Here is a 27208-nt window from a genome sequence, read left to right on the forward strand (position 1 = left end):
GGGCTTGAAGAAATCTGTCAGTTGACATATCTGAGCTTAGTCCCAGGTGTATGGCTCGTGTTGTTGCGCATGTGAATAGAGCAATATACGCTTTCTTCGTAATATGTCCTTGTCTGACATATAATGGACCAGCAAAGTCAATACCTGTTACTGTAAATGGTTTCAGTGGTGAAACTCGTTCAGCCGGTAATGGGGCCTCAGTTTGTTGAACAACGTGAGCTTTCATCATCTTACAAGGTAGGCAACGGTGTAGAACATGTTTAATTGCCTGCCGAGCTCTAAGGATCCAGAATTCTGTTCTCAGTTTAGATAACACTATGTTTACTCCAAGGTGATGCAAACGAATTTGAGTCTGCTGGATCAGTAAACGTGTGAAATGATGATGTCCATCAAGAAGAATCGGGTGGCGTTGATCTCTGGTTAATTCTGCAAACTACAGCCGTCCACCGAAACGAATAAGACCATTATCCAAGAATGGGTTGTAGCGAGCTATCTGAGAATTACGTGGTAGAGGCATGTTGTTGTATAGTGCATGCAGTTCGAGCGCAAAATGTTGCTGTTGAACAACTTGAATCCAGTAAGTGCGTGCTTCGCCCAAATCTGATGCTGTTAGTTCTCCAGATGTTCTGTTGTCTTTCAATAAGTGCTATTTAAAGCGAAGTACCCATCCTGTAATTCTTAACAGCTTGAAGTAGCTACTGTACCGTGTAGCTGTTAAAATAGGAATCGTTGTTTGTATCATGGAGACTTGGTCTGTTAATTTCTTCTTTTCTGGCAAGGAGTGCTCTTCCGTCTGTAAAATTCGAGGCCACTGTGTTCTGTTCTTTGTTAACCAAGCAGATCCATGAAACCATACAGAAGCATGGTGAAGTTTACCTGTTGTGATACCTCTGGAGGTTAGATCAGCTGGATTTTCGTCACCAGGGCAGTGCCTCCACTGTGACGGATTCGTTAGTCGTTGTATTTCCGTAACACGGTTTGACACAAAGGTTTAGGGTCATGTTGTATCCATCCTAAGGCTACAGTTGAGTCAGTCCACAATGTTGCACGACTTGCATTATAACTCGTGGCCTTACAGAAATAATGAAGTAGTCTTGATCCAAGAAGTGTCGCTAGAAGTTCCAGTTGCGGAAGAGTTATTTTTTTGATGGGAGCTAGTCGGTTTTTACTGTAAACTAAATGGATTGATACCATATTTGTTGTGGTGCACCGTACATAAAGGACTGCTCCGTAGGCCTTTTCTGATGCGTCACAAAAGACATGGATTTATGGCTCAGTGTTTTCAGATACACCAACTCATCGGGGCATTTTTATGTGTGAACATGATGGCAATGTTGATACCCACATTCGCCAGCGTTTGCTAAGATCAAGGGGTAAAAGCTCATCCCATTCAATTCCTCTTGACCAAATTTCTAGAAAAAATGTTTTTGCAGTGAGGGACACAGGCGACAACAAACCCAGTAGGTCATAGAATCTACCAGTGTTTCGTAGTACTTCTCGCTTAGTGGCAGGACGATTTATAAAACTGTCGGTAAAATTGTTGTGAACAACACTGAGCGTTTCAGTCTGTGTGTTCCAGTGGACTCCCAGTACCTCCGTATCTGTAGTGTTTATGACACCTTCTGATTGCCGTATTCCAATCAGTTGGCTTGAATTTGTGGCCCACTTTGCCATTGGTAGACTGATCTGTCCCATGAGTGATGTAAGCTCATAATTTAAGTTAATTACGGCATTGTCATCTTTAGCACCTGCTACAAAATCATTCATGTACATATTATCTTCAACAAGTAAAGCAGCTTGCGGAAAATTCGTTTTACGCATTACAGCAAGTTCTTTCAGCTTGGCTGCAAGAAGAAACGGACTGCAGCTAAGTCCGAAAGGTAGCCGGGTGAAGCGGTATGTAATCCTTTCGTCAGTTGTAATATAGTTTCCTTGTTGATCTACGATTACTTTGTATCAAAAAAACCTCGTGAGATCTCTATCTTTCCTGTGAAGAACTAACTGTAGAAATGCTTGTTTGATATCGGCAATTAAGGCTACTCGATGTAGACGATATCTCAGTAATATTGAAAGAATGTCAGGAAGTAAATTAGGACCTATTTCTAAAGAGTCATTCAATGCACGTGCATTGTGGCCGTGCGACGAACCATCAAATACAGTCCTCCATTAGATGACAACTCACTATTCCTTCTTTACTGCATGATGTGGCATATAAAATGTGTCACGCAATTTCTGTCCAGAAGGAGTAACTTCCACATGTTTCTTCTTGATGTGTTCTATCATTTGCGCCTCGTAAATTTGTTTCAGTTTCTTGTCCTTCGTAAATTTTTTCTCAAGTGAAGCAAATCTCTTCCCTGCTTGCTGAAGATTATTAGATAACGTAACGTTGGGTTTTCTGGGGAAAGACACGACTCTTCTTTTGTCTTCGATGCAGTAGGATTTTGAGAAATCTTGCAATAACGCCAATTCCTTCTGATTCAGAGTTGTTGTTTCATCTTCTGTGATTCCCATTGTTTCTAAATTCGAGAAACATCGTAAAATATCGTCTGTTGTTGTCGCTGTCTCTAAACTGATGTAGTTTGCCGTCACAAAGTTAGCCGTGGTGCTTGAATTGCTTCCACTTAGAATCCAACCTAAAATGGAGGGTACCAGAACAACTGATGACGTTAGTCGAATCGGAGGGGAATCTTTAACGATTTTTCTTGAGTCGGAAGGCACAGTTGGGTGCGCGGAAAATGAGTATGTGCTTTCAAACGCAGTCATAGACGTCTTGGAATTAGTCCATGTACCCTGTAGTGTGAATTGTACGACTCTACGATGCGTTGAAGTTGCGGATGGCATTTCAAAGGCGTTGACAGATAGATCACGATGTTCTATAGTTCTTAAACCTAGCTCATCAATCAGGAACCTGGAAATGAAGCTTGACTGACTACCGCTATCCAGAACGCAGCGAGTAAGTTTGCTTAATCCTGCGGGTCCACTGACCCAAACTCGAGCTGTCTGAAGATAAGTAAAACCTGCTGAACTTACGTCGATCCTCCCTACAGATGTAGAGCTAATTTGCTGAGAAGATGAAGAAGAGGCAGCAATGCCAGTACAGATAGCTTTGTGATGACTTTTCTTGCACTTAGAACACGAGACCTTGCCCTTCTGACTGCAGTTTCTAGCGGTATGACCTCGGTTTAGACATATAAAACAGCGATTATCTTGCTTTAGTTTATCGATACGTTGTTGGCTGTCAGTTACTATGTTGCAGTCTTGGGCCCAATGAGAGCGAGCTTCGCAAAACACGCAATGTGGTTGTACCGGTACTTCCCGTTTAGGCTTACGCGGATTTTTCGCTTGCTTTGAATTTATGTGAAGCGCTGCTGCAGTGGGCATGAAGCTAGGAGATGACTGATATTCTGTACGAATCTTTTGTGCGGTGAGAGCACCACGAACTACTTCTTCCAAAAAGTTAAGTAGTTTCAGTACATCTCCTTCCGCTACTTCGGTTCTTTTAGCATGAATGACCCATTTCTGGCACATTTCAGCGGGAAATGCACGCAGAATTTTTGGAGTGAGAATTTTACCCTATGCCACGACGTCTTCTCCTAAGGCACGCAGTGCTTCAATACGACGGTTACAATCCAGGAATGTACTGTTCAGCGTTTCAGGTGTCGCTGACTGTGCAGGCTTTGGCGCATCCAAATAATCGAGGAGCGCCTGTATAATGCGATTGCTATCTCCGTATCTATTCAATGAAATTTTCTTTGCTTCTTCATACGTGTTGGCCGTTATAGGTATTCCATCTACTAGTAACTTCGGTTCGCCTGACAGATACCCTCGTAGGAAAACATGTTTGTTTGCTGTAGAAAGGGATGGGTCTCTATCAATGGTCGATTCAAATTGTTCCCAGAAGCGGGACCACATTTTTACATCTCCACAAAATGACTCAAGCTTAATTGCTGGTAGCTTGACAGAGTGGAATACAGTTGGTTGTGTGAGCACTGGTGGTGACGAGGTATTCATCTGCGACGTTGTGGCTGAAAGCTTGTAATCAATTGCTTTTGTAGCCTTCTGTACAGCGCGTTTGACTTTGTCTATATATTCCCACAGCTCAGCACGTCTGCATTGTATTCATCGTCAGAGAGAAAATTATGAATAGCGTCATCTAATGAAACGAGCTTCTCTAGAGTTTCTTGAAGACATTCCCTGTAATGTTCAAAATCATCAAACGGCCTTTCTGTGGTAAGAGCATCAACAGCCGCACAAAACCGCGTAGCATTAGTCCCCTCCCTAGTTCGCTTTCTTTTGAAGTTTGCTAACTGTATCTCTGATTCGTCCTGCATTATGTCTTACCAAAGACGGCTGTTGTAAGATTGTTTACGAGTGCGGTTGTGAATAGCTTAAACGTTTAACAAGCAGCGTATGCGCAAACGTAAGTGAACGAAAACCTTTTAATAAAACTAGCTACTCTGAGTGCAAGTTTCAGGCTTGCAATACAAAGCCGCAAAAATTGTTTTGAAGCAACCAGTTCATGCGACCATATTATATTGGAATGGACTTAGCTTGTGATGCGGTCCGACATCGTCTCTTGTTTCCTACAGCATGAAGTAAGCCGTTAATTGTTGAAAACACGCAGGAAATCGCAATTTCTTCCCGGATCTCGGCACCAAAATATTACGGACACACAACACCGTGATTCCAATACAACATTAATTTATTTTTCTCCAAGGAAAGTACATCATGGAATATAAAACATTAATTCAAGGATAATCAATATTTCCAGAGTGTCTATAATTACAAATACCAACCTGCAACACAGTATTTTGCTATGTGACCATAGTAGTGGCAGTTACAGCATTTGGTGACTGCAGTGTAGTTCTTCACAGTGGTTGACCAAAATCCAATGTCTATTCTATTCTGTATACCCAGTTGTGTTCTGAGTTTTGGATTTACCTCCAGTACATAATTTACTGTCAGCAGAGATAGGCACAACAAAAAGACTTTCACAATTAAAGCTTTCAGCCATTAAGGCCTTGGTCAACAATAGACACACACACACACACACACACACACACATTTTTTAATCTAATTTTCTCATGAACCACTGTTTGAGGTTTTTACAAGTAAGACGAGACATATAACCCACACACGAAGATGAGGCAGAAACCTGATGAGAGAGACAGCTGCCCAGTGAAAACAATGTGGCCTTAACTGAATGTCAAGCCCCAGAGACCAACTTATGTCTGAGGAACATACCACTATCACGCCAGCTGTAGCCTGCTGGCAGAGACCCACATACCACATACCAGTCAGCATGTGACTGGGCTGCCACTTTCCCAGGTAGTGGAACAGCCCTCGCTATGTGACTGGGTCATGAGCACGAGTGACGACTCGGTCAGCTCGACTTGAGATGCTGCTACAAAAGCTTGGAGAACGTTTGACTGACTTATGACAGCTGTCAAGCAATCATCATTTGGACTATGAGGTGACACTGTGCATGATATCCGACCAATTTTGTCATTACTAACTACATGGTAAACTGTATGTCAACCTCAATCATTAGTAAGCTTGTGTGGGACATCTGTATAAGGAACTTTCTGTGAATATTGTGGTGCCCACTAGATCACATGCCTCTGTCAGCTGACATGAACTGTTGGCTTGGTTATCCATTTAGATATTACTGTTGCAGACGACATCATATTTCTTCATTGCTAGTGTGGGAGAATGAACATTACAGTAACACTTGCCACAACCTCAAATTATGTGGGAGCCAAGAACTGTTGCTCACAAAATAACTGCAGACTCGTCATACCTTAGAGCACGGAATTTATGATAAACACTGTTTGCAATATGGGAAAGAACCAACTGTTTTAAACTGCAGGCTGTAGATGTAAACTTTATGCTAGTCAACACTTAATAATGCACAAGTTGTACCACATGGACTAACTACCAATTTGAACTTGTGAATCACTTCGTGCTTCCATGAGGATAATTACTGGAACTATAATTGTGAACTCTTTCATTTACGTATTATCTTGTGTGTCAAACCTTTAATTGAAAACAATCCGTGTTGTGAACAGTGTATTGCCCAGGAACAGTGAAATGTATGCTGTTTGGTGTTTTGTTCTACATTTCAGGGACTATTGTAAAGACTGGCCAGTAGACCTATTCATCATTTATACAGTAATTCTAAATCAAGTCAGCAACAGTGCTCCAAATTTTTTTGCAATTGTTATTTGCTGTTGTTATCTGCTATTCACACAGTGATTCAGACAGATGCCATCGGTGTTGTCACAGTTTGTGAGTATTTGTACATTTCTGATGTTTGCAATTATGTCACTTATTGGTTGAGACTGTGTGATGTCCCATTTATGAGAGTTATTTATCGATACATGGATCACAGCAACACAAGAGTCTGCATATGGGAAGTTATCGATAGGTGTAGTAGTCATTTTTGTATTTTCACATGCTGGATGTACGTCTTTAAGAATTTATGACTTTTTATTGCTACATAACCATACAAAAATGCAAGCATAGTACATTTTGTTTTTCTTATGTCTTGTTTGTCATGCACATGTGTTTCTGTATATGTTAATCATGTTGTGTGATGTGAGTTGCTGTACATATGTATCTATAAATGTTATTTTTATTTTTCAGCGTAACATACTATGCAGTAAGTTTTGGTCTAATGGTGTGAACGATTTGGTTTTGTAATAAAAAGTGTGGTTGGCCTAACTAACTATAGATTATTTTGAGCATGTCTGGGTATTTACAAGAAGCCGTACATGTGTGTGTGACTCTATCAAGGTACTGTCTTCATTCATGAACATTATGAGAACAATTAATATGTGTGTGCAATATTGTAATATCTGGTGTTTCTCCTTATTAAATGTTTCCAGAAATAAATTGACAATTGCAGCAGTACAGATGAATGAATGTGAGGAGACTTGTACATAAGTGTGGGCCAGGGTGGCCGAGCGGTTAAAGGCGCTGCAGTCTGGAACCGCACGACTGCTACGGTCGCAGGTTCGAATCCTGCCTCGGGAATGGATGTGTGTGATGTCCTTAGGTTAGTTAGGTTTAAGTAGTTCTAAGTTCTAGGGGACTTATGACCACAGCAGTTGAGTCCCATAGTGCTCAGAACCATTTGAAGCATTTTGAACTTGTACATAAGTGTGATTGTGTACTTCCATGTTGTTTATCTTGGCACCAGGTATACCATTTTAAACCATGGCATAATACTTATCAGGCGATGAGTATGTCAAACAAAAAACAGAAATAGCACCCTTACCCCAGTGAACTTGTGGATAAATCTCAGTACAATTTCTACAGCATTTGCAATGAGGGGTTGATGTTACACGGCAGGGTATCCCTAAACTGTCATGCAACATGTTTTATCATGTCATATACGCATCCCTGTGGTCATTGTGGTCGATCCTTTAATGCTACATAATAACTGCAGATAATACTGAGTACTACCAATGACTGCCCAGATAATTTACCACTTCTCTTGTCTTCCTTTTATTAAAGTGAGGACTTGTCATTTCCTGCATTCATGGGGAGCTTTTTCTAACTGGCATGCAATGTAGGAGTTCAGCTAAAGGAACAGGGAGAATCATAAATTAGTTCAGAGCTAAAAGCTGCCCCCTGAGAGCATGTCGTCCCAACTGCCTGCAGAGAGTGACTGAGGTGGTGGTTATCTGCCACGTATTGTTCAAGACAGTGGGAGAAAGATAAAAAAGATCTGATCCAGCTGCAGCCTGCAGCAACAGTGTCTCTCCACAGAAGAATAGTCAGCTTTATGATCACCTCATAATATTTAATATTTTCTTTTATAGAGGCCATGCTTTTCTGTGTGCCTACTTGTAAGCATTTTGATTCGTGAGCTTCAGAATCCTGTCTTTGAGTGAGAGAGGTTTTGTGTCTTCCTCCCTGTGCCTCGACATCTTTGGTTAATGATAACAAACATTACAGGAGTAGCAGTCTGTTTAACTTACTTACAAAATCATTACTGGACAGAACTCACAAGATTGGCTGCAAGTGGCTTATGAGATTCCTACACGCCCTCAAACAGTTAAGTTTCAAGGGCCTGAAATAGAGAACACTTGCTGCTGGGAGACTGAAGAGTAAACATGTACTGACAGATGATGGAGGAGAAAAGACTTGCTGCCAGACGAGACTTGCCGCTGTCATACAGTAGGGTGATTCCGTTTCAGTAATGAGTACAGAGGGCAAGCCGGGCTCAGAACTGCTGCCGCCTTCCAATTTTATGCTACATAGGAGTGGTAAGACTGAGGCAGCGATGCAGTCACTGAGTCGGTAGGGATGTAATGCCGGTTAATTGTTGTCAGGGGCCAAGAGCACAATTTCAACATTTGCAGCCAGTTAGCTAGTTGCTTCCATCATGACTTTGGTGATTCTACTGGTAGTCATACTTGTTTTTCTTGCAGTCATATGCCATATCCATGATTTATGTTTTTATTGTACTCACCCACTTATGCCAAGGTTATATTTCACCGTTACAGTTTCTTGCTCATTTACTAAATGTTCACTTACTTGTCACAGGGGATAAGTCACATACTGATACTTTACAATAATAAAACGGATCGTTAAGGTGACCACTTGTTTTTGCTGTAGACAGATGATCCCTCCTTTCATTAATATATCTGTGTGTCATTTGGTACCCATACTTTCATGATAGAGTGGGCCAAGACTAGTAAATATCATTCAGCAAGATGTTTCCATTGTACGACACTGTCATTTTCTTAAAATGTGTGTGATCTTATGGTAAGCTTCCCTTCTCTGTAGGTCACTAGATATTGGACTTACGCTTCTTAAGGGGTATGCTAAACAGCTCAACCCAGTTGCCATATCATCTGGGTACGATTTTAGAAAAGAGTCCGAGAAAGTCGTTGGACGATTGAGGACTTGAGGCTGGTTTGAAAAACAACATCTTCACAAACATAAGCACAAACCCAAACTGAAACACTACAAAGCAGAAGCGTATTGATTGACCAAGTGAGACACTGCTTCTTGACCACACTACTGAAACTGTGCATTGCAGTCTACATGTGATGGAGGCTGATTCTGAGATGCTCCTATTTTTCTGACGAAACATTTCATTACAGCGTTCATTAAGGTTCGTGAATGTGTAGAGCAATGGACTGTGGAGTTCTGGAAGGCCTCTTCCATTACAGAAAGACATAATACGAAAACAAGAGTTTAGTGAGCAATTAGGACAACTAATGGACTGATATTTTTCAAGCAAATCGTATGTTGTGACATGGATGTGAATAATATACAGCAACGGGTTTGCAGACAATTAACAATTATTTAATGCTGGACAGTGGAAGAGTACATAATACCAAGGCATAGTTCACAGTATTACTTGTAGACAGGTGCTGTCCTGTATCAGTTGCTCACTAAACGGTCTACTGTTACTAGTTAATAAGAACGGGACTGATCCACCATGGTACACAAAACACGTCAAAACACTGTTGCAGAAGTAACGAAAAAAGCATTCCAAATTCAGAAGAACACAAAATCCCCAAGACCGGCTAAGTTTCAAGGAAGCTCGAAATTTAGTGTGGACGTCAAAATGCGAGATGCTTTTAATAGTTTCCACAATGAAACATTGTCTCAAAGAATGGTAGGAAACCCAAAGAGATTCTGGTCGTATGTAAAGTACACCAGTGGCAAAAAACAGTCAATACCGTTACTGCGGGATAGCGATGGAAATGTTACCAACCATGGTGCCACTAATGCGGAGTTACTAAATACAGTTTTCCGTAATTCCTTCACGAAAGAAGACGAAGTAAATATTCCAGAATTCGAAACTAGAACAGCTGTTAGCATGAGTGACATAAAAGTAGATATTTTAGGTGTTGCGAAACAACGCAAATCCGTTAAGGTCCCTTCCGGTCCAGATGGGATACCAGTCAGGTTCCTTTCAGAGTATGCAGACACAATAGTGCCTTTCTTAGCAATCATATACAACCGCTCACTTGACAAAAGGTCTGTTCCGAAAGACTGGAAAGTAGCACAGGTCACACCAATATTCAAGAAACGAAATAGGAGTAACCTGTTGAATTACAGACTCATATCACTAACCTCAACTTGCAGCAGGATTTTGGAGCGTATACTGTACTCGAAAATTATGAATCACCTTGAAGAAAATGACTTATTGATACACAATCAACACGGATTCAGAAAATATCGTTCTTGTGCAACGCAGCTAGCTCTTTATTCCCATGAAGTAATGAGTGCTGTCGACAAGGGATCTCAGATCGATTCCTTATTACTAGATTTCCAGAAGGCTTTTGATACCGTTCCTCACAAGCGACTATTAATCAGATTGCGTGCACATGGAGTATCGTCTCAGTTGTGTGACTGGATTCGTGACTTCCTCTCAGAGAAGTCACAGTTCGTAGTGATGGACGGTAAATCATCAAGTAGAACAGAAGTGACAACTGGCGTTCCGCAGGATAGTGGCTTAGGCCCTCTGCTGTTCCTGATTTACATAAATGATCTAGGTGATAATCTGAGCAGCCCCTTAGATTGTTTGCAGATGACGCCGTAATTTACTGTCTAGTAAAATCATCAGACGATCAATTCCAATAACAAAATGATCTATAGAGAATTTCTGTATGGTGCGAAAAGTGGCAATTGGCACTAAACGAAGGAAAGTGCAAGGTCGTCTATATGGGTACTAAAAGAAATCCGATAAATTTTGGGTATACGATAAATCGCACAAATCTAAGGGCTGTCAATTCGACAAAATACCTAGGAATTACAATTACGAGCAACTTAAATTGGAAAGACCACATAGATAATATTGTGGGGAAGGCGAAACAAAGACTGCGCTTTGTTGGTAGGACACTTAGAAGATGTGACAAACTAACTAAAGAGAAAGCCTACATTACATTTGTCCGTCTTCTGGTGGAATATTGCTGCGCGGTGTGGGATCCTCACCAGGTAGGATTGACGGAGCACATCAAAAAAGTGCAAAGAAGGGCAGCTCGTTCAGTGTTATCTCGCAATAGGGGCGAGAGTGTCACAGATATGATACGCGAGTTGAGGTGGCAGTCACTGGAACAAAGGCGGTTATCTTTGGGGAGAGATATATTTACGAAATTTCAATCACCAAATTTGTCTTTCGAATGCGAAAATATTTTGTTGACACCCACCTACGTATGGAGAAATGATCATCATAATAAAATAAGAGAAACCAGAGTTCTAATGGAAATATGTAGGTGTTCCTTTTTCCCACGCGCCATTCTAGAGTGGAATGGCAGAGAAATAGTACGAAAATTGTTTGATGAACCCTCTGCCAGGCACTTAAGTGTGAACTGCAGAGTAACTATGTAGATGTAGATGTACTTCGTAAGGTTCCGATCTGTGCACAGTGCTGTGAACATACATTACTGACTGACACACCAGTCAAAAGTGCTAAGTGGGGTAGTGACTTCCTTAGACTACTGCAGGTCCAGTAAAGCTGAAACCACTGTGCCACCCGCATAGCTCAGAATGGGCCAGGCCACAGTCGCTCACATACCCTCCTGTCCTCATGCCTCCCCACTCATACTGACCCCGCCCCTATCCTGCTCATTACTCTTCCCTGCATGCCCCTCTCTCTCCTCTCATCACCCCTCCCCTCCAGTCCACATGCCTCCCCAACCCTACTCTCCAATCCCTTTTCTTTCCCTCACCACCCCTCCATCCTCCTTTCCTCCCTTCTCATCAGCTCTCCTCTCCCTTGCTCTCCTCTTCTTTCCTCTCCCCTGCTCTCCTCTTCTTTCTGCTCCCCTGCTCTCCTCTTTTCTGCTCATCCCTGCTCTTCTCTTCTTTCCTCTCTCCTTCTGTCCTCTTTTCTTTTCTCCTCTCCTCTTCTTTACTTTCTCCTCGCCTCTCCTCCCCAGTGTCAGTTCCCATGCAATACCAAATGGTTCAAATGGCTCTGAGCACTATGGGACTTACCACCTGTGGTCATTAGTCCCCTAGAACTTAGAACTACTTAAACCTAACTAACCTAAGGACATCACACACATCCATGCCCGAGGCAGGATTCGAACCTGCGACCGTAGCGGTCACACGGTTCCAGACTGAAGCACCTAGAACCGCACGGCCACACCGGCCGGCCCATGCAATACCAGGCACCGAGCTTGGCTCAAAAGTGAAATACTTTGTAGAAACCTGCATGTTTTATGGCAAAGGTCATCTCATGTCCTTTCTTCTACTCTCCCCTACCCTCCTGTCCCCCCCTCTGCCACCCGCCTCTCTGCTCCCTTCCCCAGTATCAGTTCCCACGCAATGCCAGGCACCGAGCTTGGGTCGAAAGAGAAATAGCCTGTAGAAACCTGTACGTTTTATGGAGAAGGGCAAATCTATCACACTGTGTTAAGGACAACTGCTACATTAAGAAATGTGTTGGATGTTACCATGTCAACCACATAGTGGGATAAGACAGCCAGTGCAATACAAATATCCATAAATTGATGTTTCTCCAATGAAATGAAGTTGTTAATTCGAATGTAGTCCTATTTCTTGATCAAGTAATTCGCCTGATCTGATCCAGCTTGAATATTTTTGAGCTTCAGACACCTGTCTCAGCTTAAGAATTATCTCAGACAGAATTATCTCTGACAGTGACATTGTTCAAATAACATCAGACTGTTTGAACAAATACAACGAAAGTGTTGTGATATCATAACTGCATAGAAGCTTGGTGACTATTGTGAATATAGTGCACAGTGCAAGTAGTGCATAAAAATGAAACCATTAGAAAATATTGTGTGTATCACAGTTTGTTCATATTCAGCAATCCAAATTAGTCCAAAATTTTCTCTCCCTCAGTTAAAGCTTCGATTCAGTTGTTCCACATCAAGGTTCCAAATCTCAGAGTGATACATTTGACGTTGACAGTCACAGCATAACAGTCACCCTGCATAACATCCGCAGCTCTTGGTCTAGTGGCTAGCTTTGCTGCCTCTGGCTCACAGGGTCCTGGGTCCCGGGTTCGATTCCTGGCCGGATTGGGTATTTTTTCTGCCCGGGGACTGGGTGTTCATGTTGTTGTCATCACGGTTCGTGAACGTGGGCGAGATTGGACTGTGGAAAGATTGCGACTTCGTACAAGGGCTGATAACTGCACAGTTGAGCACCTCATAAACCGAACATCATCATCATCACCCTGAATAATGTGTGATGTTGACCACTCAACATTTCCAAGACTACCAAGAGAGATACAGACAGACAGAGAGAGAGAGAGAGAGAGAGAGAGAGAGAGAGAGAGAGAGAGAGAGAGAGAGAGAGAGAGAGAGAGGGGGGGGGGGAGGGAGGGAGGGAGAAGGAGTGAGTTTCCGTAATGTAACTGCACAAAAAATACAGCACAAGGCAGTCAAGTGATATCGTGCAAAACAAGAAACTGTCCATCTTCTCATTTTTGTCCTCAACCAAAAATCTGGCAGGCTTACTCACATATTCTTGATGCTAGTCTTTTGACCTTCTGTAACCTTTAGTTTTCATCAGCCCTCCTGTCTTCTTCATTCCATCATTCTGTCGATCAGAGTAGTGAACTGCAGCAATTTGTGAGCCGTGTTAGAGAGCGAATGGGAAGTTCCACCAGCGTGAATGAGTTTTGCTTCCAAGTAATGGTCTTTTATTTAACCTTACAACTCACATGCAGATAGTTTTTATAGGAAAATCAGATGCATTTAAATTAGCATTGTCTGATGAAAATTATTTATTTTGAAATAAATATTTGTGTCACATTAACAAATTTGTATTAAATATTTCTAAATAAAACCTATCTTCCCACTTAAACGCAGATAAGTAGTACAATTGTTAGAAATTATATAAACATTTTTTTACATCAGAGATATCAATGGCAAACTTAGCATGTAAAGCCATTGTAGGGCACTCACTTACTGCAACTTTCTTCCAATAACAATAATACAAAACATATATGTAATCTGTCAACATCATTCATTTCCATATTTTTTTGTTTTATTTTTGTCTTTGTTTTATGTTGCTCAGTACATATATAAAACTTAATGAATCCCATGTATGACAACATGAGAATAATACAGCAGATAGATATTTAATTTAGTGTGCAGTAACAATACCAGAGTAAATGTATCAAATATTTCAGTATGTTGGAAACACACTTTTCTTAGAAATCTGTTATGGAAACATCTATCATTCTGCAGTGTAAACTACTATTATGTGATATTCGACACTTGAGTATCCTTTTCAAAATACATGTCTGGAATTTCCATTAGACATAGCATGACTGCTAGGTTCTGCAGTGCAAAATGCTGAAGACTAATTTATTTAAAATAACATCCTCTTATGAAACAGTTTCTACTGAATAGAACAGTTTTAAACACTCATTTTTCACACATAGCACCATGTAGAACAATAAAACTTTGTAATTCTTGCTAATTCACACATTTATAAAATTTATATTTGTGCTTTTCCAAAACCTGATATAAATTACATTTATTTATACATTCACAACATATTAATCCTACAATGCACATTGTCTCCTTTCCAGAGGTACCATCTCAGTTTGTCTATTAGAAGTCACACAACGATGATCACAATAACAGTTTGTCTCTAAGATGTCTAAATTTCTAGTAGTTAAATTAGTACAAAGTGAAAGCAATCAGTAAGTCCAAGGATCGAAGCAGAACACATTTTTTTAAATGATGGTAATTCTACTTGTGAAAACGTGGTTTTATGGTCAGGGAGTACAAATTTTGATAAACCAGCTTAACCTTTCTCTTAATGTATCACAAAGGAGCAAAGCAGCATTTGAAGTACTCTGTCTGTAATACCAAAGAAATCGGAACATGTAGAGTAATGAAGAATGTTCTTTTGTCTTAGTTTTCTGGGAAGAAATGCCTTTGCCACAATAAAAAGATGTGTTGTATCAGCAGCTTATGTTATACTTATAATATCGTTTTTATATAACTTTATCACTTTGCCTGTATGACAGAGCTGTTATGACAGCCAAATACTCGAGTTTGTCCAGATATTCTTCCAATTACAGCCACAAATTATAGCTGCAGAACATGTAAACAATGATAGTCTCTCAAAGATTAACAGTGAATTTTTAATGAGTTGCATGTAAGAAGACAAGTGAGTTAGTAAACAACTGAGGTAATCTTCAGCGCCATAGCTATTGAATAGAGTACACAATAAACCTTCACATTTGTGATGCTATATCGTTAAATTTTACCTTAGGAGAACCATAACATAGCGATTTTTCTATGCTAGTATTAATAAAAGACCGCCTGATTTGAAAAGAACTTGCACGTATATTTTTGGCTTATCAGTGCAATGGTATAGAACAACATCTACACGTTCAGTACAAGAATGTTGTTATATTGCGTGTCCAATTTATATTGACCATCACAAACAACTTTTTGTCCACAAATAAAAAAAAAATTGTCATGCAATTGTTTATCTATCAGGACGACATTAACCAACATCATTCCCTTTTGTGTAGCTTTATTCGTTATCAAGATATTATATTTATTTTAAATAACATCTGGTATCTCTTATTTGGTAATCCACTTTCTCTGCATAAAACCTGTTCAAAAACGTCTTACAATGTACCGTTCATGTAAACATGAGGGAGTTAAATACAAAACACAAAACTGACTGAGGTTGCTGTACTAAACTGACTTTGACTCTGCAGTACTGGTACACAGTATAGCCACCCAGGCTGATGTAACTCGCCGCCAGGTGGAGTTGACAGTAAAAAAAATGGAAACACAAGGAAAATGGACGCCAGTCATTCCCTCAGACATCTTCTGTTGAAGATTTGCGTGGAAACAACGGAGAAAAGATGGTACTTACCTATGAAACAGAACAGCATTGGCAGAACAGTTATTACAACAATGTTTCTTGTTTACTATATGGATGCATGTAGTACACTTAAACAATATGTTGTGCACATTATTGATTTAAAACTGTGTCACCATTACTTTCCTTCGCTTTTGCTTGAAGGTAGGCGTGATAGTACTCTGACAAAGGAACTCTACTCAGAACGATATCCTGATAAAAAAGACACCTTCCTGATGGAACCCAACTATTGCTGCTTCAGGAAGTGTGAAGGTTTAATGGGAGGCAACGCAGTCATCATAGAAATCGCGCAGTCGAAGCCAGTGAAGCTGGGCTTCACCTTTCTGTCGCCATGAATCCACACGTAGACACACAGCACATGATATCGCATTCCTAAAGCGAGCGTACATGGGACGTGTGCAACATGTTCTTCAGTTTTCATGTACATTTACACCAGGAACTGGACGAGAATGATTACCTGCATCATGTACAGATCTGTCAGTGCGCTCAACTATAACTTCTGTGATGTTCTTTTTATCAACGAATATTTCTTCTAAAACGCACAGGCAGAGACACAAAGAACATTCACTGTTGGTCCACTGTAAACTCGCGGTGGCCGAGATATGGAACATCAGTGTCGAAGGAGGATTGATAACTGATATGAGATACTTTTAATAGCCCTTATTTCATCAATGGTAAACTAAATGGTGCGGCATGTATCTTTGAATCGTCGAAGTTACAAGGAAAGCATTCATAATGTACTTCTGGTAGTTAAATAACACTTGCTTGGTAAATATGAAGAGGTCTTCCCATAGTTATTTTGACTTTCAATACTTCAAACAATTCACGTTATAAGATGTATTAATATGATATTCTCTCAAGAATTGTAGAAATACTGACTGAGTGGCATTTCCTGTGGAAAATCTCAGTACAATCTTCGTGTACTACCAGTGTGAGTTACAAAAAAAGTTTTTTAAAAGGTTACCAACTGTAGTTAAGCAAAGGATAACGTTTGGTGCTAGTGTAACAATGGCTATTCATGCACAGACCAACTTTTCTGATTGAAAAATTGGATTGTGGAAAAAACTGGATTACGATAAAAGTGAACGTATTTGTTCACCAGACTGAAATCCAAAGTTACAGACTATCAATGGCAGAAGAAGCTGAAATATGAGCAAAATATGCTTGTTTCTGTTCTCAGCCGAGATAATATCGCATTGTAGGATTATGAAAATGTCAAAATGTCACGAGGAAAGGAAACATCTGACACTGTACACCATTGACAGTATGCAATACTACAACACTATTTAATTCACGGACATAATGTATACGTTAAAATTTCACATTTCGCATGGACACAAAGATTTATTTCAATCCCTGAAGCAAATACGTAATACAGACGTAGTGTTCCTTCAATAAAATTATGGCTGTACCTCACCATTTCCTCAATGAACGGATTCTAGCAGGACGAGCAACTTGACTCAACTAGTTAACATCACAATTTCTCATTCCGGAACTGCAGTGATACTTTACCACAAATACTACTCTGACATTGACTGAGAAATATTACCAAAATAGTATTAATACCGTAATGTTAACAGTTTTCAGTACACGATTACTTGAGATAGTCAGCGGTTCTTTTCCAATGTATGGTGCAATGTAGGGGAAATAAAATGCAAGTCAAATTTTTCTTACAACGCTTTAGTTTGGAAAGTTTGAATTGTACTGGTGTAATCTGCTGTAGAATTTTTTGTTGTATTCCGAAGAAGAAAAGTCCTTTAAATATGCGTTTAAAACTTTTTTTAGACCGCTCCATTCAGTTAATTCGTAACATTTGGACTCACGAGAATGTCACAGAGTCTGAAGTTGAAAACTAGCTTCTGAAAAACACAATAATATTTACGGTTTTGCTCTCAATAATATTAAAGTGCACAGACATCCAAAAGATTTAACCGTGTAGCTGTTGTGGCAGGATTTGGTCGGGAAATCCAGGGGCGCCAGCCGATGTGGGGTGAGGCTCACTCCTTGAGGCTGGTGAAGCGGCGCAGCTTGACGCGGAGCCTGGGGTTCTTGGCGACCCGCTGGACGCGCAGCTCGCAGCCGGGGCCGGCGCCGGCCAGGAAGGACACCTCGAGGCGGCCGCCGTCGCGCAGCGCCGCCACCAGCGCCTTCGCCGCCGCCGCCTCCATGTCCCTGACGCTCAGCTGCAGCGCCGTGCCGGGGAAGCGGTCGCGCACGCAACGGCCCAGCGCCGCCGCCTGCGCCTGGCTCAGCGGCACCCCCGCGGCGCTCAGCCAGCTCAGGTAGCTGAGGTTGGCCACCACCGCCTGCAGGAACAGGTGCTCGGCGGGCGCGCGGCACGCCACGTCGGCTGCGCGCAGCCCGTCCACCTGCAGGTGGCTCAGCGAGCACGCCTTGAGCGCGCGCCCCACGCAGCGCAGCGTTCGCTCCGCGTCCTCCAGGCTCAGCCGCCAGTGGCTGATTCGCAGGCTCTGCAGCGTCCGGAAGCTGGCCGACAGCGTCTGGAAGAAGGTCACCAGTGCCTTGTCGTCGACAGTCAGCGGCACGCCCGTCCCGGAGACGCTGCTCTTCTCCAGGCTCAGGTCCAGGTCGCTGAGGTGCGTGAAGCCTCGCAGGAACGGCAGGAGCAGAGGGCCGCGGAGGGCCGGACGGTCGTTCACCGTCACCTGCGCAGGCAGTGCCGTTCCCGACGAGTACGTTAAGTGGACACTTTGTGGGAGGAAGTATAGAAAGCTGGCAAACACAGCATAACAGAAGACAAATAAGCTCTTTTCGGCAAAAGCTGTGTAAATATTTGGTCATAAGCAAAATGCCTTCTCTCTGCTGCATTGTTGATCTTTGTTACCCCACGTGTATTTCCCTTCTTATGTCAAATGGAAAATGGACCTTCCCTGAACATTCTGCAATATTATATTGTTTTGTGTTTACACATACTGATTTCAGGTATCAGTTCATGCCAGAATTACTACAAAAAGAAATACTGGAGTTAAAGGTGGCTATCTGATTTGGTGAAGACTGCCAGTCTCGCTAGCGGGATGAAAGCAGAGCTCACCATCTCCAGCATCGTCGACAGGACTGACGAAGGACCTTTGGTACAGAGCCGAGTGGAGGGTCTGAATCAGAGGCTGAGACGGTTCTGTGACCGTGTGGGCTGCAGATTCCTCGACGTGCGCCATAGGGTGGTGGGGTTTTGGGTTCCGCTGGATAGGTCAGGAGTCCACTACACGCAGCAAGCGGCTACATTGGTAGCAGGGGTTGTGTGGCGTGGACTGGGCGGTTTTTTAGGTTAGATGGCCTTGGGCAAGTACAGAAAGGGCAACAGCCTCAAAGGGTGTGGGGCAAAGTCAGGACATGCGAGGACCAAGCAGCAATCAGAATTGTAATTGTAAACTGTCGAAGCTGCATTGGTAAAGTACCGGAACTTCAAGTGCTGATAGAAAGCACCAAAGCTGAAATCGTTATAGGTACAGAAAGCTGGCTGAAGCCAGAGAAAAATTCTGCCAAAATTTTTACAAAGGCACAGACGGTGTTTAGAAAGGATAGATTGCACGCAACCAGTGGTGGCGTGTTTGTCGCTGTTAGTAGTAGTTTATCCTGTAATGAAGTGGATCGTTCCTGTGAATTATTATGGGTGGAGGTTACACTCAACAACCGAGGTAGGTTAATAATTGGCTCCTTTTACCGACCTCCCGACTCAGCAGCATTAGTGGCAGAACAACTGAGAGAAAATTTGGAATACATTTCACATAAATTTTCTCAGCATGTTATAGTCTTAGGTGGAGATTTCAATTTACCAGATATAGACTGGGACACTCAGATGTTTAGGACGGGTGGTAGGGACAGAGCATTGAGTGACATTATACTGAGTGTGCTATCCGAAAATTAACTCGAGCAATTAAACAGAGAACCGACTCGTGGAGATAACATCTTGGACCTACTGATTACAAACAGACCCCAACTTTTCGACTCTGTAAGTGCAGAATAGGGAATCAGTAATCATAAGGCCGTTGCAGCATCCCTGAATACGGAAATTAATAGGAATATAAAAGAAAGGAGGAAGATTTATCTGTTTAGCAAGAGTAATAGAAGGCAGATTTCAGACTACCTAACAGATCAAAAATTTCTGTTCCGACACTGACAATGTTGAGTGTTTATGGAAAAAGTTCAAGGCAATCGTAAAATGCGTTTTAGACGGGTACGTGCCGAGTAAAACTGTGAGGGACGGGAAAAACCCACCGTGGTTCAACAACAAAGTTAGGAAACTACTGCGAAAGCAAAGAGAGCTTCACTCCAAGTGTAAACGCAGCCAAAACCTCTCAGACAAGCAGAAGCTAAATGGTGTCAAAGTTAGCGTAAGGAGGGCTATGCGTGAAGCGTTCAGTGAATTCGAAAGTAAAATTCTATGTACCGACTTGACAGAAAATCCTAGGAAGTTCTGGTCTTACGATAAATCAGTAAGTGGCTCGAAACAGCATATCCAGACACTCCGGGATGATGATGGCATTGAAACAGAGGATGACACGCGTAAAGCTCAAATACTAAACACCTTTTCCCAAAGCTGTTTCACAGTTTGTGCAGTTCCTTCTCTAAATCCTCGCACAAACGAAAAAATGGCTGGCATCGAAATAAGTGTCCAAGGAATAGAAAAGCAACTGGAATCACTCAACAGAGGAAAGTCCACTGGACCTGATGAGATGCCATCTCGATTCTACACAGAGTATGTGAAAGAACTTGCCCCTTTCTAACAGCTGTGTACCGCAAGTCTCTAGAGGAATGGAAGGTTCCAAATGATTGGAAAAGAGCACAGGTAGTCCCAGTCTTCAAGAAGGGTCGTCGAGCAGATGCGCAAAACTATAGATCTATATCTCTGACGTCGATCTGTTGTAGAATTTTAGAACATGTTTTTTGCTCGAGTATTATGTCGTTTTTGGAAACCCAGAATCTACTATGTAGGAATCAACATGGATTCCGGAAACAGCGATCGTGTGAGACCCAACTCGCTTTATTTGTTCTTGAGACCCAGAAAATATTAGATACAGGCTCCCAGGTAGATGCTATTTTCCTTGACTTCCGGAAGGCGTTTGATACGGTTCCGCACTGCCGCCTGATAAACAAAGTAAGAGCCTACGGAATATCAGACCAGCTGTGTGACTGGATTGAAGAGTTTTTAGCAAACAGAACACAGCATGTTGTTATCAATGGAGAGACGTCTACAGACGGTAAAGTAACCTCTGGCGTGCGACAGGAGAGTGTTATGGGACCATTGCTTTTCACAATATATATAAATGACCTAGTAGATCGGAAGTTCCATGCGGCTTTTCGCGGATGATGCTGTAGTATACGGAGAAGTTGCAGCATTAGAAAATTGTAGCGAAATGCAGGAAGATCTGCAGCGGATAGGCTCTTGGTGCAGGTAGTGGCAACTGACCCTTAACAGAGACAAATGTAATGTATTGCGAGTACATAGAAATAAGGATCCTTTATTGTATGATTATATGGTAGCGGAACAAACACTGGTAGCAGTTACTTCTGTAAAATATCTGGGAGTATGCGTGCAGAACGATTTGAAGTGGAACGATCATATAAAATTAATTGTTGGTAAGGCGGGTACCAGGTTGAGATTCATTGGGAGAGTCCTTAGAAAATGTAATCCATCAACAAAGGAGGTGGCTTACAAAACACTCGTTCGACCTATACTTGAATATTGCTCATCAGTGTGGGATCCGTACCAGATCGGGTTGACGGAGGAGATAGAGAAGATCCAAAGGAGAGCGGCGCGTTTCGTCACAGGGTTATTTGGTAACCGTGATAGCGTTACGGAGATGTTTAGCAAACTCAAGTGGCAGACTCTGCAAGAGAGGCGCTCTGCATCGCGGAGTAGCTTGCCACTGAAAGACCTAAGTCGGAAGGAGGCACTTGCAGTAAATAACATTCCGTCAGAGTTGCTGGTATCCTTGGGGAGAAGACGAATTTGTGGCAAGATACATTCGGAGGCATCGAGGGATCACCAATATAGTACTGGAGGGAAGCGTAGAAGGTAAAAATCGTAGAGGGAGAACAAGATATTAATACACTAAGCAGATTCAGAAGGATGTAGGTTGCAGTTGTTACTCAGAGATTCAGACGTTTGCACAGGGTAGAGTAGCATGGAGAGCTGCATAAAACCGGCTTCGATCTGAAGACAACAACAACAACAACACGAAAAGCAGAACAACATCATCAGCTAAGTGATAAAGCTGACAAAAGTGGGTGGTGAGTGACCGTGAGTGACGGTCATTGAAAAGAATTGTGACAGGAAATAAGACGACGAGAGCTGCAAAAGTCACAGCAGAAATGAACGGAGCGCTCACGAAGGACTCATCAGTGATGCAGAAGCACGGAGCTGTGAAACGTAGCCAATGGAAGAACGTTATTTGCTAGGAAGAGAAGTGTTTCACACTGTTTGCAACCTGTGGCCGAATTTACGTACAAGACTGAAAATTATGGGCGTTCGGTGGTAACTTGAGCCGCATGGTTACTCTCCAGTGTTGCATTTGCTAAGGATTTTGTGACCACTTTGGCTTTTCGTGTTGTTATCACGGCACAGTGTGTGATGCTGTGTTCCAAAACGACACACACAGCTCACATCGTGCAGGACTGGTTTTGTGAGCACAGGCATGAATTGTCGCCCCTCCTCTGGCCACTACAATCACCAGATCTCTTTGTCGTCTACGTTGGTAAGAACGGTGTGTGATCGCTATACGTCTTTTCATCGTTTCCTGAACTTGGACTTATTTTGCAAGAAGAATGGTACACTGTTCCCTCAAAAACCGTACAGAACCTATAGTTATCCTTCTGAGGTAACAAGATGCAACGTGTTTCGTGCACCTCATTACGCACGGTAATGTGTCGTGTTTTTGACGTTTCCATATTTTTTTCGTCCAAACCCTGTTCATCGAACGTGGTTGTCGTGTTTTCATATAGTCTTGTTATGGTGTTCTGATGAGCACAATTGGATGGATATCCTTGTTTCTTTATTATGATCTATAGTTCTTCCTTACCAACTTTATCAATGCCTTTTTCCACATCAACGAGTGCTCAGTGGTGTCTCGAACAAATTATGCATGCTTTTATATGATCTGCTTCGTCATAAATACTGCATCCGTTTTCGATATTCCTCTTACGGAAGCCCATCAGTTCTTCACTTAGTGAACCAACTGATATTATTTTTAGTCTGCTGTTCAGGATGCAAGAGTAAATTTTTATGGGTCTTCCAGTAAACTAATCCCTCTGTAGTTCTGGCAGCTGCTTCTAGCACATTTTTTAAAATAGAAATACAATTTTTCCTTGTTAAAATGCTCTTGGTACAACACTTCTTTTCCGACAGTCACGAAATAGATTTACCACTCTCAGATGGAGAGCAATTACACCGGATAGAATTTCGTTGTTGATGCTGTCCATGCCTGCTGTCCTATTTTGCAAGAACATCGTAGCATAAATAAGACTAATAATAATAATAATAATAATAATAAATGATAATAAAGGACATCATAGCATGAATGGGCCACACCTCCCAACTCTATACATGCAATTTCCCTATTTTCTGTCTCTTCGCCTCCATACAAAACGCGTTTCAATCGTTCGACCTATTGCCTGCCGCTGACTTGTGTTATTTACCTGTACTGTATCTCTGTGTGCTTTGTTAAGGATTTTCATTGTGTTACATACTAGCGCTTGTTTTCCGTGGACGCCATCTTCGATTATGTTTACAAACCATTACAAAGATTCTTGTTGGGCCTCTTTTACAACCTTTTTATCAATATTCCTCTTCTGTTTGTAAATCTGATGATTTTCAACTGTTCGTTTGTTAAGATAACGGAGATAGACTTTGTGGTCGCTTCAAGGTCTGGTGGCCAGATTTTGAGTCTCCCTTCCCAACGCATATTTCTCTTCCTATCCAATACTCATCAGCAGCCTTCGTTATTGTTCTCCTTGTATTCTTTCGTTACTGCTCAGTATTGCCATGTCAAAGCCACAATCAAGTCAAAATTCGAAAGGCAAGTCATTAATGAAGTACAACGCTTAGCAGTGTAAGCATATTTATTATGGACAGCAGTGGACAAACAGAACAGCATATAACTGCCCCGCGAACGGAGGATGCTGCTATTAATACAAATATCGAAAATTCCAGAATATCTCAATATGGCAAAACCCGAGAACTATCTAGAAATGACAAATAAGGAATGGCATTTATTTGCTTGTGATTGTATTTGAAGTCTGGACCCACAGCAAGCCGGTCAGTAACGGTACCCGCTAGTCACGCTGCACGCGGTACAGCTGACAGCACATTATGAGAAAACTTCGCATATCAAAAATGTGCCGAGCGGTCGGTAAATCTCTGACTGCACTTATTTTTTCCATGTCAGGGCACAACTACATTGCCATTCACTGTGTGTCTCAGAATCCTTATCTTGGGTGACAAAGAGGCACTTTTTCGTATTCAGATCTGTACACACATCACGATTGTCAGGCAGTCTAGATGTTCTTCAAACATTGTTCAAAAAAAGAGACAATGTCATCCAGATAGTTAAGGCATGTCGTTCATATGATCAATGGTGGCTGGAGTCTTACATTTTCCAACCTTCATAAACTTGAATTCTTGGCGATCACGTCAACTATTCTTGTTACGAACACAGTTTTTTTCTACTCTGTCTCGTAAACTTCGATTTACCAGTAGCCTTTCTGCGTATCTGAAGCTGAGAAATACTTTGCTCCTTTCAATCAGTGTAGGGCATCACCAATGTGCGGCAATGGGTATACATATTTTTTCATGATTTTCCTCAGTCATCGATAGTCGATGCAGGAACGCTACTTGTCTTCCCCCTTCTTCACAAGGACCACAGGGGAGGATCGAGGACTCGCTCAATGTTCAATGATGTCGCAGCATCTTCTCCATTTCTTCCGCAATCATGAGTCGCTTAGCTGGCGAAATCCAATAAGAGAGCTGCCTAATGTGATGTTTTACCATAGGGCGCTTGATATCTCTTTTCTCCACTCTGGATTTGAAAGCTTATGTCAATGGGCACAGACGGGCTGGCGCTGCCTGGAGTTGTCCCTCGGCCAGATCAGATCCTGTTAACAGTTTGGTAGTATCTTCCTCCCTCGCATTGTCTGTAGCGTAACACGATTCTACATCGATGCCACTGAGCTGTCCATTTTGGACTTTTTCTGCAGTTCCTACATGCTTACCTTTAGGGATGATCTGTGGTTGCTCATACAGTTAATAATCGGAAGTTCTCCTCGATCACCTCCAATTTTGCTATCGTCACTGGTATACACATACCTTTCACGAGTCTGAATAGCTTTTTTCAATTGATAAACACTTCAAAGTTTAAGTGAGCATCCAGACTGACAACTGGGATTCGTCTCGTCGATTACATAGTCAATGGCAAGCAATTGCACAGAACAGTCTTCGGGACGTGTGCCGGTTGGAATACCTTAGTCTACCTGAGACTTTGATCATTGAGAGTGTGTGATTGCTTGTGATGCCAGCAAGAAGTTCCATCTGAGAATAACATTATGACTGTATTATATTAAATGACAAATTCGAGAGACTGTGTTCCGTCTTTGACAGTTATTCTTGCAGTACACGTTCCTGTCGGCTGGATGTATTACCCATTTACGACATTCGACAGAATCGCTTTCGAATCACGAGACATAGTCTTCTTTAGCTGGCAACAATAAACATCGGACATTACAGAAAAACACTAGTACCCAAGCAGACTGGTCGTCGACGGTGAAGCCGATGAGATTTTCCTCGTCTTGGTGAAAGTCGTTCATGGAGGATTTTGATCTGGGACGTCCTGACGTCCAAAGATGGTTGCCTCGCTTACTTGTTTTGAATTTGGCGGCTAGGTGAGCGGCTGGCACCTCTGTAGGGCGACAGGGAACGGCTGTGGCGTGTCGGAGAGCGGTCTCGTCCGGGGGTCCGGGGTACAGCGGTGGGCTTCGTCCCGCAGGTCGCCTACAGTCGCCTGCAACTGACTGTCGTCAGCACAGCTGTTGTTACGGCTGACGTCTGGTGGCGCAGTAGGCGTCGGACGCTCCTGTTCTTCGAATATACTCTTCCAGGTTTACGAGCTGCGTCATTTCGAATAAAACACTTGAGCTTTGGACGGAAATCTGTGCCATCGCCACCAGAAGTAAGAACCAATATGGTAGTATCAGCAAAGAAGGTAGCACTATACACCTAAGAACTGGAATCAAAGACTTTTCAATTACTGGATACCGTAACTGACCTTATGCACATAGACTTTGAATGGCGAAAAACAAGCGGAATTCATACCCATTAAGATACGTATGTGGATCCATAAGTGCTATGCTGTACAAACCGCCAAAGATCAACTGGCTGTCATCCTTCCAGTCGGCTTTCTATCTGATTCAGTCTCAATATTACCACAAAGCTGGTTTGTTGTTACATACACATTTCATTACAGTTTAACTGTCTGGTGATTTCACTGATGTAATTTCATTTAATTCATATTGATACCTTTTGTTCCAACGATTTTAATTTACTTAGTGTATGTAACGATGTCACGGTAGGCAGCAGTCCTCATCATGTCCATTCGTTTCGTGGTGGTATTCTCAGAGGAATATCGTTCAGTAGGTGTTTATTTATTTATTTTTTAAATAGGAGGAAAACTGAATGAAATGAATGTATGGTTGGAACCTGTATGTGTTCTAGGACGGAAAATTTATTAAAGTCATTGCTTGTACTATCCAAGTGATTCGGCTTTTAATATTGGCATATCAAAAATTTTTATTTCTTAAGAAGTACACAATAACGGTGTCATATGGGAGCCGTGGCTTTTTGTTTTCTGATGGATAGTCTCTGCAGGGAAAGACGTTCATCTACTGATGCTACTTTTACTTTCTAATAGCTCACTGAAATAAAGCAAAGTTCTACCAAGTGACACACTTAAATTTATAAATTAAAAAAAAAAGTCTTCGATAATGTTTTAAGAGAAAAACTATGGAATAGAAAGAAGGATGTATGGAAACCTATAATTTCGGTTGGATATGGAAAGAAATCTGTCAGAGAAGGTGACAACGAACAAAGGACGGAGGCGTGTCTGCAGTATTTCATATTAAAGGTCACAGGTGTCGGTCACCCGCTTAGAAGAGCGCGCTGGTCGCTCTGGAGAACTGAGACGGCGCAGCGGGACCGCCCCCAGGCGGCCACGTGACCCCCACTGGCCGCGGCTGAGGTGAAGTCGAACCGCGTGAAAACGTGGCGGCAGGCGTTGTCTCTCCTGTCTCTCTGAAACTTCCTGTCGACCGTGCCCGACCGCCACAAAGGACGTCAGCCGTA

The 27208-nt window shown here is 42.1% G+C and overlaps 1 protein-coding gene across 1 annotated transcript in view; it reads right to left on the minus strand.

The window, feature by feature from the left end:
• Nucleotides 1-13755: 13755 nt before the first annotated feature.
• Nucleotides 13756-27208, minus strand: part of LOC124796227 — a 166409-nt gene continuing 152956 nt past the window's right edge. The window contains exon 13 of the mRNA XM_047260318.1: nt 13756-18524. Coding sequence (XP_047116274.1) covers nt 17856-18524 — 669 coding nt within the window. The 3' untranslated portion in view covers nt 13756-17855. The remainder of the gene's footprint in view (nt 18525-27208) is intronic.

Source organism: Schistocerca piceifrons, chromosome 4 (genome assembly GCF_021461385.2).
Source record: "Schistocerca piceifrons isolate TAMUIC-IGC-003096 chromosome 4, iqSchPice1.1, whole genome shotgun sequence".
Taxonomy (NCBI): Eukaryota; Metazoa; Arthropoda; class Insecta; order Orthoptera; family Acrididae; genus Schistocerca; species Schistocerca piceifrons.